Source organism: Sinocyclocheilus rhinocerous, unplaced genomic scaffold (genome assembly GCF_001515625.1).
Source record: "Sinocyclocheilus rhinocerous isolate Xijiao unplaced genomic scaffold, SAMN03320098_v1.1 scaffold432, whole genome shotgun sequence".
Classification (NCBI taxonomy): Eukaryota; Metazoa; Chordata; class Actinopteri; order Cypriniformes; family Cyprinidae; genus Sinocyclocheilus; species Sinocyclocheilus rhinocerous.
In genome coordinates this window covers 194,296-212,459 of record NW_015627225.1, presented here as the reverse complement: position 1 = coordinate 212,459, position 18,164 = coordinate 194,296, and the positions used below count along the sequence as shown (strand labels likewise).

Below are 18,164 nucleotides of genomic sequence, written 5' to 3'. Positions count from 1 at the left end.
TGCAGTGGAAACGCAAACCGAGCCGTGCCGTGCCGTACTGAGCCGTACCGAGCCGAGTCGTACCACGCAGTGGAAAAGCGCCAAAAGAAACATTTGTTGAAAGATGAAGTGGTACTAGATCTGACTGCAGCTGCATCACAAACCGCTAGGGGTTGAACGACTTCTGATTTTTTAAAGTCGACTTTTATGTGATGAAAGTCGAGTCGAAGTCGACTAGTCGCTGATGTCATCATTAATGAACAAATAAGTCTGGAGCTGTGATAACAGCTGTGACACAGCACTGCCCACATGGCTATTGCTCCGTTATGTTTCTCACAGATTTCTGCTCGTTCTAAATCAGATACAGATAAAGTAGCACAGTAAGTTCTACCTGGCAGTGTCTCTCTACTAGTAGTGAAGCTGTGGGATTTAGTTATTAAGAAATATATGCTTGAACTTTTCAGTTTCAAAGCTATTTTATTGAGAAATCACAGAACTGTTTTGACAATATATTTCCGCGCTGAACGACTCTGTGTGCGCGCGATCTGCACGTGATGTACGAAGTCCTTCAAAGATTTCTTATCCTGTTGCGCCCTCTATAGCAGTGGTATTCAAACTGGGGTACGCGTACCCCTGGGGGTACGTGAGGTGACGGAGGGGGGTACGTGAAAAAAAGTTTGGCATTCATTTAATTCTACCCCAACTTAAAGTAACATTAACACCGAACATGTATAAAATGCCACTTCTTATGTAAAAACAGGAACGGTCAAATATTCAATCTTACCTCATGTTTTGCGGTCAAAACTGGATCCACACAAGCAGCGTGCATGTGATAGGATGCCCGCTGAATATGCTTCAGCAAATCGCGCTGCTGTTCAATGTATCTTTAAAGTAGATCTTCACGTAATAGCATGAAGAGCAAATATTGACACGGACTGTAGCCTACAATGAGATCGAGTTAAACTCTCTTCGATACAAACACACCCTGTGCCAGTTATTGTTTTCATGTTTAAAATACGAGCAAGCATGCAAATTTCCCTGAATATCCAAACAATGGCAACAGTTCAACAAAAAAGGTAATGTTAAGTGATCATTTTAAATGTAGCCTACATTTTAAACAGAATACATGTTTGTTATATTTTGCAACGAAATAATTGTTCCAACGAAATCCATATAATCTGGTGTGCGTCTCCAAGCAAATACAGCGGTGTTTCATTAGTGAACGAATCTTCGGCTTTGACCGATTCGGAGAGTCAGTGATTAATAACACATTCATAACTACAGCATTTTGCTTCGTTACTGAATGAATGAATGAATGACTAGACGCCTGGCTCATTAAGACAGTGACTTGCTGCCATCCTTTGGCGGTTTTATTTTTAAATCTACTGTACAAGTATCGCTTCGATTTGCCATCATTTATTGCTTTATTTATTATATTAATAATACACTTAATGAAATGTTAAGAATATGACATAAAACATGACATACAATTAATAAGGGTAGAAAATATTTGCCTCTATAAAGGTAAAAATGCACCTGTAAATCAATTTAAGGGGGCAAATATTGTCCTTTAATAGAAAAGGTGTGACTGTGGTATAAGTGGAAGAGAGGGGGTACACAGAAGATTGTTAAATGCCCCAGGGGGTACGCCGCTGTAAAAAGTTTGAGAAACCACTGCTCTATAGGACCAGTGACTACACTCTAAAAGATGCTGGGTTAAATACAACCCAGTGCTGGGTAAAATAGGGACAAACCCAGCAATTGGGTTGTTTTGACCGAGCGGTTGGGTTACTACCCAGAAGGTTGGGTTAAACATTTAACCCATCCGCTAGGTCAAAACAGCCCAATTGCTGGGTTTGTCCCTATTTTACCCAGCACTGGGTTATATTTAACCCATCATTTTTTAGAGTGTAGTCGACGTCAAACTTAAAGCGTCATGGCAGAGCATTGAAGTCGACTAGCCGATTAGTCGGTGCAACCCCTACAAACCACAAGTAAATGATTTCATAATGCATTGACTGGAAATTACCATTTTATTTTGATCATGTTTTTAAAACACTCACATGCAATAGTGAGGGGGCAGGGCATTGATACTGTTTCCTATGCAATGACATCAGCCAATCATAACATTGGCTGATTACTGAGAAGCCTTAAAGGACACGCCCCTTAAAAACAGGTCATTTTAAACAGAGGGTCAGAATGAGGGTTGAAAATAATAATTTTTCCACGTTTATTTGTTTTTTTTGTGCAAAAAACTGAACTTGTTCTCAAGGTCACTCAATCCTTCTCTGAGAAACCTGACTCACTCCGGTACTGCACTGAAGCCATGGGAAAAGCAATGGAAATTTTAGCACTCTTTTCCCATTTGGACATTTTTTTCCCTGTGTGTGGGGGGGCGTGCGAATTTCCCAGAAGAGTCGTGACTTGTGGGTCCCCTGAGTAAAGCACAGAGGTGTTTACATGATAGATGCATCTTGATATTCTGTATCAACTATCCCATCTTTCTTCTCTCTCACTTTCTCTAGTACACACCGGAGAATCATTAACATTCATACTCACACATAAATTCACGGAAGGAAAAGACAGACTGATGAATCACACCTTCAAATCACCAAAAATAACACTGTGAAGAGTATCATATCTTAACACTCACACACTAAAAATCTTCACCTACTGCCAGAGAGGAACACCAGGAAAGTGATATTGCAAATTATAAGTATGGACTTGGTTTCTCCATCAGTGGAGACCGGAGAAGTGTGTTTTCATTGCTACACTATCTGTTATGTCATGTCTTAATAAGCCTCTTCATACGATAAACAAACATTGGCCAACCTGATCAACAAATGAACATAAACACTAAATACATGTTTAGTTCCACTTTCAATTTCCAAGAGTAATCAAATATCAACAAAAACTAACAAAGTGAGGGAAAAAACACTCAATTCGCATAAAGTAAAAAAATATCTCACCAATTTCCCCATGCATCTCTGCTGTCCAACTCGATCCAGGCACTTGTTGTGGATGCCCATCTTGCAGGCTTTGCACCGGAGGCCCAGCTTAGCATTGGTGCCTAGCAGTTGAGGTCAAATTCAGTTAATATCAGGTTTAAATGTCTTCTGAGAGCAAACTTATTAAACATAAAGGTTATTTGTACAAAGCAATGTTATATTACTGCTAAACAACAGAAAGTGATCAATAAATACAGCCAGGTCAGAGTTGGGAATTTCCACATGTGCAGTTTTGTTGGGAAATTCTGTTATCAAGAGCAATAGTTTGTTTATTATCATCCACAATTAATTATTAATTAGCAGTTTAACAAGAAATTCCATATAATTCTGTCAGAAGTTCTCACCAAAGGGTTAAAATATTAAACACTCTTAAAAATAAATGTTCCAAAAGTGCACTTTTTTTCTCAGTATGAAGAACATTCGAGTAATCTAAAGATTGTTTTCCCACTGGAAAGATCCTTTTACACAATGGAAAGGTTTAATGGATTTTGAAGGTTCTTCATGGAACCAAAGATGCCAATAAAGAACATTTATTTTTAAGAGTGTGGGGAAGCAATTCTGCAAGTGTTCAGGTTGCTGGTCATCATTCTGGCCTACATTTCTTTTGCCTAAAAAGAAGATCCCTTATAAGAAGATCATTAAATTATGGCTTCACAGTCCCAGAAACACTTGCAGAATTCACACTTATTGGTAGTACTGGAAACAGGAAAATGCAGGTGTTAATGCTAAGCTGAACAGAAACAGCTGAAGACAAACGAGAGCAAAGCGTAAAATTTGAGAACAAATGTACAAGAAACCATCCAATAAAACAGCACTCTTATTCTCAAACAAAAATCCTACTCTTATATTTGCTCAGTTTCACAATTTGATATCCCCACACCTGATGCTCAGAACATGCATTCAGAGACACGGTTTTATTGATTTAGACACTTGGAGGAAGGAAGAACTACAGAAGGAAGCTATACATGTATACTTTGCCTGATATCGATATTTGTACATAACATTTGTGTTCACTTGAAAGCAGAGAAAGTAGATCTCCTCCACAGAAGTCACAATGTGCAAGCTGTAAAACTCTTAAGGTTCTGTCAATCAAACTGCAAACAAAATGTAAACAAAATGCTAAAATAAATTCACCAAGAGCATGTTATAACATCCATTTTCTGCTTCTTCCAGTAACAACACTCTTGTGCCATAAAATAATAATAAAAACATTCTTTAATCCATAGATGCCTCTGACTCCTCCCATTATGATAACTCAGGGTGAACTCAGGGTAAAATTACGTTTCTTTCTTACAGATAGAGCTGAATGTTTCATTAACCAAAATAAACAGCTTTTCCCATGGCAAATTATGCGACACTTTGATGCATGCTTCTTTGGATGATCTTTGGGTAATGGAGAATTAATCAGGCCTAATTGCTTTCAGAAATTAAAAAACTGCCTCTGTGCAGGATAAACATAAACAGATTTTATTGTGGTGAGACAATAAATACTAATTACTGAAATTATAGTGTGTTAAAGTCACGTTTCCAGCTGCTTCCCAAGAGCGAGCAGCACTTTATTGAGATTAAAGCCACCTACTGGTAAAAACCTCTGTATCTTCCACTATATCCAAGCACACAAAATAGACACTTTCATTAACTTTAAACCACCAGAACAAAGTAGACCATCATCTACAGTATATAACAACAGCATGCATAACAAAGCTCTGGAAAACAGCAGACATAGAATAACATAATCTATATTCCTGTGACAGTAATGATAAACAACAACAACAAAAAACAATCCCATCACAGAATAAGGGTATTGATATTGACCGCTCTGGGGAAAAATTATATTAAGCATTGGTCTGGAAAGCATGTGAGGAGCCACTTCATCATATGCATTTCCTGAGAGTGCTGAACAAGTCTTTATGAGCGCAGAAGCAGGGAGAGGGTGGGGGTTGGGGTTGGAGGTGGGTGAAGGGAGTTATCTATTTTCATTCGGTTTCTAAAGAGTTCAATTCATCATCAAACAGAACAGACTTACCGAACACCTTGCCTGCTCCCCCTTGGCAAGCTAAAAAAATTACAGGAGAGAATCCCTCTTGCATTACAATTATTTCTTGAAATATAAAAATAAAATGGTGGTCAAACAAGGCAACACGGCATTAGTTACAGCTCATTCAAGGTTTCCAGATATTGATTTTTCAAAACACGTATCTCTGAACACTTCGCTGTAATAGCCTTTAAAGGATTGTTCACCCAAATTCTGTCATAATTTACACACCCAGGTCATTCCTAAGCTTTACGACTTTCTTCTGTGGAACACAAAAGAAGATATTTTTGAAAAGTGCGTGGTTTTTTGTCCATTCAATGAAAGTTAATGGGATCTAAATCTCACCTTTCGTTATGGACAAAAAAAAGAAAGAAAGAAAGAAAAAGATATTTTGAGAAATAGCTTCTTTTATGTTCTCTCATGTTTGGCTAAAGCAGAATATCTTCTGCAGAAGAAAGAAAGAAAATAAGTACATGATGACAGAATTTACATTTTGGGTGAAATATCCTTTTAACTACACAAGATCAAAGAATAGAAAATAATATATTTCCTCTTTTGGAGTGACTTTAAGATTTAAAATGATAAATGAAAATTTTGTTTTGAATAATAAAATATGAATGTGAAATGATTAATAGGGTGAAAACATCAGGTCCCGCTGTTGTGAGAATGACTCTGTCACAGGGCCCATTTGCCCCTGTCTGCTACATCAAGCTGCTTCCAGCCATCCATCGATTAATCAAACATCACATGTTCGGTCCAGACTCTCTTATGCCTCCCTGTGCTGATCACTTCAGCCTTTGAAAAAAATCTTTAATGCATCGTTAATGTGTTTAATGATTGAGTATTTGTGTTGAGTACTTTGTCTTGGGTTGAGAGGTGATGCAGGGCAGAACAATTATAATGAAAACGACATTGATTCAGATCTAGTTCAGGCCAAGTTTCAGTAAAATGCCTGAAAGTGATATTAGAATATTTTATCAAAGTCATAAAATGTTTGGTCTTCATTTTGGACTTGTGTGCCCTAAGGGAAAAAGAGGGAAATTATTTCATCATTCACCAAAACTCGCAAAAGCTGCATGATATGTTCTGTGGACTTAATTTCAATGTTGTTAATGTCATCAGATGCCCAATGGGATGAGAATCCACCCACACACACAGCCAACCGTATTCCCAATATGCTAAGCCTCCTTTTATACTTTGAAATACAGCATGGCTTCTGTGTCTTTAGAAATAGATGCCTCTGCTTTAGCCAAACATGAGAGAACATCAGCATGAAAAACGTGTTACTCTCCGATCCAGAAAACGCTTTGTAAATTGCTGACTGAAATTGTGAAATGAGCTCAAAACGAAGTATTAATAATACAGAACACACTTGTTAAATTTTCATTCGGAATGAAATGCACGGTCAGTTCATGGTGAGTAAATATCTTTACAGCTGCACAACTGACCATTAAAACATTTCTTAAATTCCTTTAGTTTTTACCCACACAGCTAAGTGGGTGTTTAGTGGGAGTTTCTTCAATTTTGGCCTTTTGGAAGGGACACATTTTACACAGACTCTCTACTTAATTTGTACACTAAAATTGTTCAACAGCGAAAAGACATGAAACCAAAAGAATTATGTCATTTTTGTAATTTTTGTAAAATACTTTTTTTTTCCTTAGCTGGAAATGGTCACCAATAAGAAAAATATTCGGTAAGCAACCTACTTAAAGAAAATTAACTTTAGTAAAACTAAAAACTACAATTGTTGGTTGTAGTGGTTGTGATTTTTTATTTTATTTTATTATTGTTTTGTATATGTATATAAAATATGTATAATTTTCACAAAATAAATACTGAAATTGTTTATGTTTATTTTACTGTTAAATATATATTGATTTCTATTTTATGGTGGATTTTCATAGTTTAAGATTAAAAGTCTGGGAGAGTCTCAGAGACTAGAGTTAAACAATTAAATCTACACATAATAGGCAAAGAATATTAAAAAGTTAAAGTAAAAAAGTTATATAATCAAAAATAAATGATGGCATGATTTAAAAAAAAAAACTCTGGGTCATAAAAGTGGCTCAAGTTGAAGCAAGCAAGCGACCAAGTTAGTAATTAAATAAGTAAGTAAATAAATGAATAAATACATAAACTTTTAACCACAGGGAAAAAAAACTCTTTAAATCTGAACTGGAATCTAAGCAACATAGCAACAGGTCAGTTATCTGTATCTTTGGCTCAAATACCCCATTCACCACACCACTGGCTATCACAAACGAGCATGGAAAACAAAGGCACGTGATGCTGAAACCCAGTTAATTCCGGTGTCCTGATATCCTGATATCTGATCCAAATGCAGAGATTTGGGTCAACGGCACGTGGGCTCATATTTAATCAACCTGTGGAGATTTGGGTCTCACACACAGGTGTCCTGACATCCGATCCATTTGCGGAGATTTGTTATTTTACGGTTTGTTATTTAGTAATGACCCATTAGTCACAGCAGGAAATTGAGACTCGACACACAAGCAGAAGAACTACAGCCTCACCTCGCTATTTCTTCCAGACAGCTGGTGAGATCTCATCAAATTCACCTTCCTGCATGGCAGTAATCAGAATGCTGTGGGATAATGAGCCGACAGATCATTCCTCATCTAATGCTGAGCAAGCTCCGGTTTCTCTACATTTAGTACAAAGCTTTGAAATGCATGATTTGGCCTCTTGATGTCCTTTTCATAAGGATGTGCCGTGGAGCCCTGCCCCCATTAGTGTGGTGTGTGTGTGTGTGTGTGTGTGTGTGTGTGTTCATCCTTGTGCTATGGGTCTCTCTTTTCAAACAGGTGGACATCTGTCCGACTCACCACACAAACAAATTGAAAGCTGAGCCACAACCTTGTTGCCTTCTAGGATAAACCCACAAATATTCTAATGCAGGCTCAGCTGAGCACATATGCTTTTAAACACCACACGTACTGTAAGTAGAGCTCTTTATCTTAAAACTACCTCACTGTTTCAATTTGAAGAATTGACTCATGATTTACATTATAGAAAATCCAGTTTGGACAGATGACCCTCATGGAGGCATAAATATGGGGCATGAAGCTTTCGATCAGCTGCAGTACACCTCAGTTTGATTTATTTCTGTCTGACTACCCTTTCCAACAATAAAAATACATTTTGGTGACAGACTTTAAAAAAATGTTAAAACTCATTTAAAAACATTTTCAAAAAATCAGGAAAGAGTTGAGAGGCTTAAGGACCCCATATGTCCTATTTTGATGCACTTGTATTGAAACAGGACTTGTAGGTGGGATTTGTCCTTTTTGTTTAAATAGCCCCTGCCCTGCAGAAACATATTTTGCTATAATTTTATTATAACTCAGACAAAAACGTCTAAACAGCAGCATTGAAATTGAGTCATCATTATATTTGCAGCAATTTCCAAAGAATAAAAAAACCTTGGAGTTTATAAGATTTTTAAAAAAAAATCAGCAAAAATGCATTAAATGAGTCAAAAGTGACAGTAAAGATGTTTTATACAGAAATATTAAGCAGCACACCTCTTTTCAACACTGATAGTAATAATAAAAAAGTTTCTTTAGCACCCATCAGCATATTAGAATGATTTCTGCAGGATCATGTGTCACTGAAGACTGGAGTAATGGCTGCTGAAATTCAGCTTTGCCATCACAGGAAAAAATTACATTTTAGAATATACTAAAATACAAAACTGTATTTTAAATCGTAGCAATATTTCACAATATTACTATTTTTAATAGGGATGTAACGAATCGATGTACCACGAGCCAGTTGAAAATCGATACAAATATGTAACGATTCAAATTGGTTGAGAGGTTAAATGAATGGCGATACAGTTTGGGTGGGCGTTTATATGAATGTATCTCTGAGAGTTGTTGCCTCTAATTGTAAATGGAAAGAGCAAAGCCTTGGTTTGCCTATATAAAGAGATTTCTTTTATTTATGTTATTTATTTGTTTGATTCGGGGTTCGTTTTAAAATTTTAATTTAGATTTGTTATGTGACATATTTCAACAATTCACATTTCAAAAGAAGTGTGCAGCATTTTGTCCAAGCAATAATAAAAGGACACCTTTTCACTTATAAATTGTCTTAAATCTATGTTTAAAAAAAAAAGTGAAAAAATCGTATCGTGAAATCAGTATTGTGAATCGTATCGCATTGCGAGTTGAGTGAATCGTTACATCCCTAATTTTTACTGTATTTTTGACCAAATAAACACAGCCTTGGTGAGCATAAGAGCATTCTTTCAAAAACATTACAAAATCTTACCGACCTCAAACCAGTGAACAGTAGTTTATATGTGCTACAAGTTATGTAAGCTTTTAGGAGTGCACTCACATATGACCTCAAATCTAATAGACATTGACTAACAACCACAATCATTCGATTTTTATCTCATGGAGTCTTTAACTCATTACATCGTGCCACTCTTATCTTTGTTCACCGCTCTCTAAATGCTCAAATCTTTGGGTTTTGGCGTCGTCCACAGTAACAAAACATTAGTGTCTGGTGGCCGGACAACAGATGGGTAATAGAATATTTTAGATTATGCCTTCAGTCATCTAATCTATAATCATTATGTTAAGAGATCAAAATAGCCTCCCCTGTCTAAACAAGCACAAACACAGCTTTGTTAGTGCGTTTTCTCTGTAATGAGAGCTGTCGTCAGTCACATAAAGATAAAACACGTCCTCTTACCGACAATCATGTGGTTGCAGACATCACAGAAATGGGGCTTCTTGAAGATGTGCTCTAGAAATGTGTGTGCGTTGGGGTCCGCCGGGCGCGGGGCTCGGGATGGTGAACAGATTGTGATGGGCAGATTGCCCGGGATGACGGTAGGCAGTGGAGGGGGTGGTGGAGGAAGGGACATCGTTGGGGACGCTGAGACGGACACACCGATGGTACTCAGATGACCTGTGCTGCTGCTGACATCAGAGAGCAGTTCGGTTTGAAACTTCACATCCTCGATCGGCCGTTGGAAAAAATTATCTGCACTTTTGCTGCGAAGACTCTTGGTCTTGAAGGATAGTGATCGCTTTAGCCTCTGCAGCTGAAACAAATGTAAAACAGAGTACAAAATGCATCTGTTAGCATCTGATTTAGACAAATGCTCAACCCCATATGACGTAAACAGCCCCCGGAGCATTAAACTCTGTGAGTGGGTGATTTTTGATGCTTGGCAGGTGTCAAATGAGGGCATTCTCACTGAAACAACCTCCAGATGATTATACGATCTCTCCAACCATCATATGTTAACCTAACTCAGCAAGGCTAAGATTACAGATTATTTATGTTCATGTAACTCACTGAGCATCAAAAGGCTTAATGAAAGAGAAAAGAGGAAACGAAGAGAAAGATGGGCTGTCATGTCTCTTGGTACGTAACCCCTTTGTGCGGTGCACATTACCCATGATATCAGTCATACACTGACAGACCTCTAAATTAGCTGACAACACCCACCAGGATCATCTTTGCCTACTAAAAATGTCCTCTAGGCCACAGTAACCTGCACTACTTCCCCAAGTATACTGTGCACAGAAATGCTATTCAAATCAGAATAAAAATGAAAAGTGCCCAACACTAAAGGTTAGACAAGGGTAGTCATGCAACTCAACAAACCATATATTTAAGACTGGGAAGAGGAAAAATAATAGTTTAACAATCCTCATGTGTATATATATTGGCACACTTTATTTTAAGTTCCAATTCTCACTATTAACAAACCATTAACTAAGACTTTTGTCTCAATAAACTAATTTGCTGCTTATTAATAGTTAGTAAGGTAATTGTTAAGTTTAGGTATTGGGTAGGAATAGGAATGCAGAATATGGTCATGCAGAATATGTGCTCTATAAGTACTAATAAACAGCGAAATAATAATAGACATACTAACATGCAACTAGTTAATAGTGAGAATTGGTCCCTATATGGAAGTGTTACCATATGTATATATATATAATAGATAACTCCAAGACAGCTATGAATTCATAAACACACTTTTGCTGGAAAACAATGACAAAACATTTCAACCCCTGCTATCTGTTTTAGTTTGCAAGACATAAAAAACATGTACAAGAACAACAAATGTAAGGTTTAGTGACACTGCATTACTGGCCTGATAAAGCAAGTGACTGTTCTATTAGCTGGCCTAAAACTCTTACCATGGCCCTAGGCCTTCTTTATGGTGGGGGCCCTATGTGTGTGTTTTTTTTTTGTGTATGTACTGTATGTGTGTGTTATATATATTGCCCATTTGGACAGTCCTCTCACATTGTGTATCCACCAATCAGAGTAGAGGATCAGTGCAGTGTGTTTAGTGAGCTGCATGCCTGTGTATGATGATGACCTATTGATCTCTGATGGCCAACAGAGAGTGATTGATCGATTAGTCCCTCCCTCACTGCTCCTGTCCATCAGTGCTCATAGTTCACTGTCAACTTACAGGCAAAGTCACTTACAAGTAGCTCTTCTGCCTGAAATCCCTGTAAATAGCATCAAATGAGTTATTAAGGTGCAAATGCTGTTTGTTAAAAAATGGTTTTAAGTACTTACTGACATTTACAAGGCACTTGCTTTGTGGCAGAACTAACTATAAACAACAGGCTATCAAGAAAAAAAAACATTGCCTTAGTTCAAGTCTCACTATGCCTGACAGTTACAATAAAATTAATCAAATAGGAACACACACACAAATCAATGCCTGAGACTACTGCTTGAAAATGCACATGTCTGGGTTTTTATTTAGAGATTTTGAGGCTGTTCCTAACATATTAGAAATGAAGCAATATAACTGTCAACAGATGTTCCCTTTTGCACCGATTAAAATGGTTAATGAGAGAAATTTGACCTAAATATGGTCATTATAAAAGACCAACTAGATAATTTAAAGAAATTTCACATAGGATATGAAGGTTTAAATTAGAAATTCACTGAAAATACCTCTGCCAAAAATAATGGCCAGTTCTACCAGAAAATCACGAATCTTATACATCTATTAGAAATCAATTCTGCTGCTGTCAGCACCAAATGTGTGTCCTGCTCTACCCTGACGGACGATTCTGAGATATGGAGCTGATTAAGGTGGAAGTCAGGTATTTTTCAGCACAAGATTGCTGTCTTTAGAGAAGGAGGGACACATTTTATTAGGCCTGCTTTACTCGTAACACATTTTTATCTCATCAAACACAAATTAATACAAAGCAATCAGACACATAGTGGAGACCAGAAACACTGACAGATTAAAAATTCACTTTGGGTTTTAGTCATAAAAGGTGTTCCTGGATCAGTTTAAGGTGCCATGTACTCATGAATATGTTAATTGGGACAGATAGGCTATAGCCTGATCTTGGTTTAGTAATTTAGCTCTAAAATGGTTGATAGATTAGCAAATAAAATCCCTGATAATGATGAAATTCTCTGATTATTGGGCCCAAGTTCTTCTCTAGAAGTAACAGCTTCAATGTTACTCTAGAAATAGGTTCAAACAAGAGATGTAAAACCCTGCAGGATAGTTTCACTTCTTACTAAGAGCCTATTGCTTCTTGAAAATCTGTGAAATGCAACCAGCACTGGAGATTAAGTTATGAATATATTTTTTATTTTGCATAAGTCTCCCATTAACAACTAACGAACCATATTGTTTGTTTAGCAGTCTATTACATCCTTATTTGGCATATTCTCAAGTGAATATTGCAATGGACATCCAAAATAACTGTCATGAAATCTAGCCTTTGGTCATAAATCAAATATAATGTGGTTTCAGATTCTTTCCATTTCAAAAGGAATTTTCCTTTTTCAAACAATACAAAATTTTCCTAACTTATGATCTGATTAAAAACATTTCCACAGGGCTTCGGTAAATAACATCAAATTGTAAGTGATCCCACTGCTCAAAGTAACAGCTCTCAATTACACACAAATCCCTCAAGACTCATCTGATGAGTGAAGGCAATATTTAACACCATAATGCCATGGATAATGTACAAATTTAAAACATTCACACTCAGTGCACACAGTTTGACTGAAACAGCATTTATGGGGAGGAGGGGAATGACACAAAGTAAATTTAAATAATGAATCAGTTTCTGAATAACTACATAAATAAATAAAGCACTACTTACCGCCTTGCAGAACTTAATCTCTACTGATTTAAAGACAATAAATATACAAAATTCCCAACTGGCATAGAGCTCTAAAAGCACAGTGACCATCCAACATTTGGGCTGAATGTAGAACTCTGGGCCACAGATGACCCAGAAAAACAGATGTGCTCAAACTAAGCACCGATGTGACAAAACACCACCTGCTATAACCTCACACATTAGATCTTAAAACACACACAACAAATCACACATCAGTGTTGAACTGAAACTAAATATAAATTTTTTTAAAGGAGTCATTTCAATTTTTTTTTAAATGTTTCAGAAAGGCGGGGCATAGAGGAGCAACAATAATATACAGTATGTGGAAAATAATGTGTTTTTTGAACCTTAAACCGCATAAACACATTTCATTACACCAAATACACAAAATAATGTTATTTTTAGCAACATCATATAACCCCTTTAATATTAATTTTTTTAATCGCGATGCATCGATTTATTACTGCAGTATCACAAATTTCCTTTTGCAAAGGTGACTTCAACTAGGTCTCATATGAGCCCTATTGCAAATAAACAACTTAATATAAATGATAATATTTCCAGTGTATGGGGTGGTTTCTGAATTTGTATTATTTTGGAGATGTGCACAGTGTTATTGGTAGACATAAAGCAACATATGCATAATGATTAAATATTATCAAAGATCATTTGAATCAAATATTTCATTCTACTTACACAGGATAGGTGAATACCTGACCGAAAACTGGACAGTATGAGAGACAGAGGAGTGTTGTTGTAATAACCTACATGGTGAGCTTTAAAAACCATGTATTACCAAAACCATTTAGAAATAATATACATGGGTGAACATGACAGTAGAAATAACTCTGTGTGAAAATAAAAAATTAGCATTGCAAAAAAAAAATAAAGAAAAAATAAAGTAAAATTTCACTTATGTCTTGTATGTAAATGACAGAACTGGTCCATCGGTTGGTTTTGTTAGCCTATAGTTTTATATAGGGCCATTATATTTGTTTACAATCTGATTTTAATGTTACTTATATTTGTTCACCATTTTGAAATAAAATACTTTAAATAAAACAAGGTTGAGCAAGGTGATGGGGTGACATAACAATTATTTGAACAAATAAATCTGTTTAGCCTGCCATAATAAATGTACTAAACTAAATGTAAAGCGCCCATGTTTGCGGTTACTGTTAGTACACCTCTCAGTAGTGTTACAAGATCTGTTACAATGACACTCTTTGTATTTGACGATAACACTTTACGCTTTACACGACGGTAAGTGCTAGCCTCCAACTACTTCAATTTACAGCAGACGAGCAAATTAACATCATATCAAAGTTTAAGACATATAGCGGTAAAATCAGACGCTAAAACATGACACAACACACCGCGGTGTCTGTAACAGTTAAAGTGGGAAAAGACGCGTAAACTGCGCACTACATAAATCTATGTGATTGATGTTTCTATGAGATGTGAGTTTCAAACCTTTGACTCCTGCTGGCTGATGGATGTGGGTGACTGGGGCTCATGGTGCTCCCGTTCCTTCTCCTTGCCCATCGTGTCCTCCTGGATCATCATGTTCGCTGGCGGAATCATGTTGGTAACAGTTGAGCAGCACTAGTCTGTCGGGTATGTCTGGGCACCAGCCGCGCTCTACATGTTGAGTTGAGCTGGAAGTTCTAAACTGCCGATGCGCTGCGAATAAATGGTGTACTATACCTATACCGCACTCGTCTTTCCATCAGTTTGTATATTGCATAGTGGAGACGCAGTCCGCTCTAGAGGAACTCACACACTTCATTACAAGTCAGAATCGTTCAGCAGACTGACTGGATTTGACTGTCAGGCTGTGGATCAGCCAATCAGAAACCGCTATAGGAGGAGTTCAGATCTGATTAATTCCCATCCTTTTTTTAAAATGGATCCAGTTTTGATTTTTAGTGAGCAGGGGTTGTTGTCGCCTCTGTTCTTATCTTCACAATTATCCATTCATTGTTAATCTAAAAATAATATTGTTAATGGTTAGTGCTGCTGTTTTTGTTCTATTTCTGGATTGTATCTAGAGTGCAATCTATTGGGGGTTTGGAGAGGATCTGCCTTTGAAAAAAAGAAGAAATTCTAAACAAAATTTTGGGGGTGTAAAAAAGACATAGGCTCAGTGTTGCCAATTTAGCAACTTTTCACACTTTTTCTTCCAAAAGCACCTAGCAACAAATTTAGCTATTTTTATCATTTATTTGGCAACTTTTAGCAACTTTTGATAAGTGATTCAAACAATAAAAAGGCACACATTTTCCATCTAAATTACACAAGAGGAAACCAAAGATGCCTATTGCAATACACACATCACATGAATTAAGTTAGCTGCTATTTGCAATTGTTCAATTTAATAATAAAAATCTAATAATTTGATAATTTAATAATTGTTCATTTATGATACACCTTGTTAGTAGCGTGTACCTGCGGCTGTTGATCAAAATATCTAGAAAGAAACGTATCTAGAAAACTGGAAAAGCTACTAGTAATTTTCCAGGACATTATCTGTTATCCATTGTAACACTGTAACCCGACCACACAAAATACAATGAGTAATTTAAAATGCAGGCAAAAACCTGTGAAAAATCAATACGGAAAATTCCTTAATATTAACATAGTAGACTGTGTCCTATTTTTACATACTTTTCTTAGAGTGTAGCATATTAACTGCTAATACACTGCTTAAAACTATAACTGTTCAGAATGTATAGTTTTACTAGTTTACTAGCTAATTTAAAAAAAAAACTTAAATTGTAATTGTTTAAAAATTTGTAAGTGTTCAAAAATTCAATGATGTATTTAAAAATACAGTTATATTTTAATATTATATTACATTATATTATTTTACAAACAAATCTAAATTAACATATATAAAATATATTTTTTGCTGAGACTTGATGTAGTGACACAATTTTGCGTCGTAATTACATAACTTTTAGCAACAAATCAACTTCTTTTAGCAACTTCCCCTGAAAATGAGTTGGTAACACTGCATAGGCTATTCTTTTTACATATGTAGGATTTACAGTCAGGGGTGTTTCAAACAACATTTCTGTACATGCTAAAATTAATGTGCATCCCAGTTTATGCACTATTCTTTGTTGTTTTATAGTATAAATAGTGTGAGTAGTGTGTTCACATTGAAAATCCCAAAAAGAAAATGAGCACTTTAAATACCAAGATGATGGGTGAGTAGAGGACAAGTAGGCCTAGTGTATAGTGCATATTTGGGACGCTACTTTCGATTACAAGTTTATTCAGAGTAAAGTAAATGGAGACGTTGCTTTGCTCTATAACGATAAAATAGAAATATTATGCATTATGCACTTTTTTAAAACAAATATTTCTTTTAGACATTGACATTTGAGTGCCAAAAGTTCACTATTGATTGTAACGAACTAAAGGCTTAGATAAAAAATGTGTAGTCTATTAAAAAAATTGACAGACTAATGTTTTATGTACCACTTCTACAATGCAAAGGTAACACAAAATCAGAACCTGCAAATTTATGTTTAAAACATGAAATTATGAAAATAAAAATATAATATTTTACTGTATGTAAATGGGCCACAGAGCCTGCTCAGAGCAGCCTTAACTCTGCTGTATAAAGACACCAGATGCAACTGTTTGGAGAATTCTATAGTTTTGTATATCGTAAATATCTTTTAAAACATAACATTCTATTTTGTCAAGATTGTTGGTCTGATTAATTCCCATCATTATTTAATTAGTCTCACCATATGTGAGAGATTCTTACATCAATATCCTATGAGCTGTTGGATCCAGGGCTCACAAACATTCTGCCGTTTTCATTCATTCTAGAAATCTCCTGTGTCAAATCCACTTAATCCCATCATTTATTTTCACAGATTTGACAAAAAATAAGCAAGAATGACCAATGTAATGTGTTACAGTGACATCAGATGTAGAAAAAAAATCCATCAGTTGTGATGGCAACAGATGGCATCTCATTTATATGAGAGAAAGAATAAGAGAGCAGTGGAGGAGAGTGAGGAAGGGCTGTAATTTTCACCCCCAGCTGCAGAAGAGGAGTGAAGGCCATGGGGAAGGAAAGCAGGTCTTAATTATAGAGGACAGAAGGGTTTTACTCTATTAGTTAGTTCAAGATCTTGCACAGTGACACCAGTATTTACCAGCATCGTCTTCTCCTGGAGATTTCAACCCCCCCCATACTGACCATAACAAGGTGAATATTTGTATTTGAGTACTTTTATGGGAGTTCATTAGGAGTCCTTCTTAGGTTAAACCAATCAAAGCAAGGTCAGATCAATTCCAGAATAATAAGACCATTTTAGACGAAGGAGGAAATCTAGCACTTCTTCAATCATTTCTCAATCAAACATTACTCAGGGAATCATGATGTACTTTTCAGACTAATTAATTACATCAGCTGTGAACACGCTTCAGTCTCTTTCAGCAAATTCCTCCTTGGTCTAAAATAAGCGCTTCATCTGTTGGTTACAATATGACATATGAAATCACAGCTCAAACATCTTCCCCAGTGCTGAGTCTATACCAACAAAGTGATCAGAGGCAGATTCGGCATTGCTTTGAAAATAAAATGGCTTCGAATCAATCAGATATCCAAGCATAAATAATTGTTTTTTGATCTATGCACTTCCTTCTGAGCTGTTACCTTAAAATAGTGTTGATCCGTCTCTAAATATAACTATGGCTCACATTATATATGGATTCAACAATATCTTTTCTTGTCATCTGTTTTACCTCTCTGATCCCTGCTAAATTTAGCATCTGAATAATGAACTGAGGTAATTGCGCTCGCTGCTTGTTTGTCAGATGACTCAACATAAACAGAGAGAGAGAGAGAGAGAGAGACAGAAACAGACAGACAGACAGACAGAAATCCACTACGACACTGAATATTTAATGGTATCCCACCTCAAATTTATTGATATTCCTCAT

General features: G+C 36.3%; 1 protein-coding gene across 1 annotated transcript in view; it reads right to left on the bottom strand.

Moving 5' to 3' along the window:
• Nucleotides 1-14,997, bottom strand: part of stac (SH3 and cysteine rich domain) — a 32,453-nt gene extending 17,456 nt beyond the window's left edge. Inside the window, exons 1-4 of the mRNA XM_016528944.1 lie at nucleotides 14,670-14,997; nucleotides 9,751-10,105; nucleotides 5,014-5,043; nucleotides 2,949-3,049 (exon numbers count right to left, since the gene is read on the bottom strand). Of these exons, the coding sequence (XP_016384430.1) occupies nucleotides 2,949-3,049; nucleotides 5,014-5,043; nucleotides 9,751-10,105; nucleotides 14,670-14,780 (597 nt within the window). The 5' untranslated portion in view covers nucleotides 14,781-14,997. The remainder of the gene's footprint in view (nucleotides 1-2,948; nucleotides 3,050-5,013; nucleotides 5,044-9,750; nucleotides 10,106-14,669) is intronic.
• Nucleotides 14,998-18,164: the final 3,167 nt, after the last annotated feature.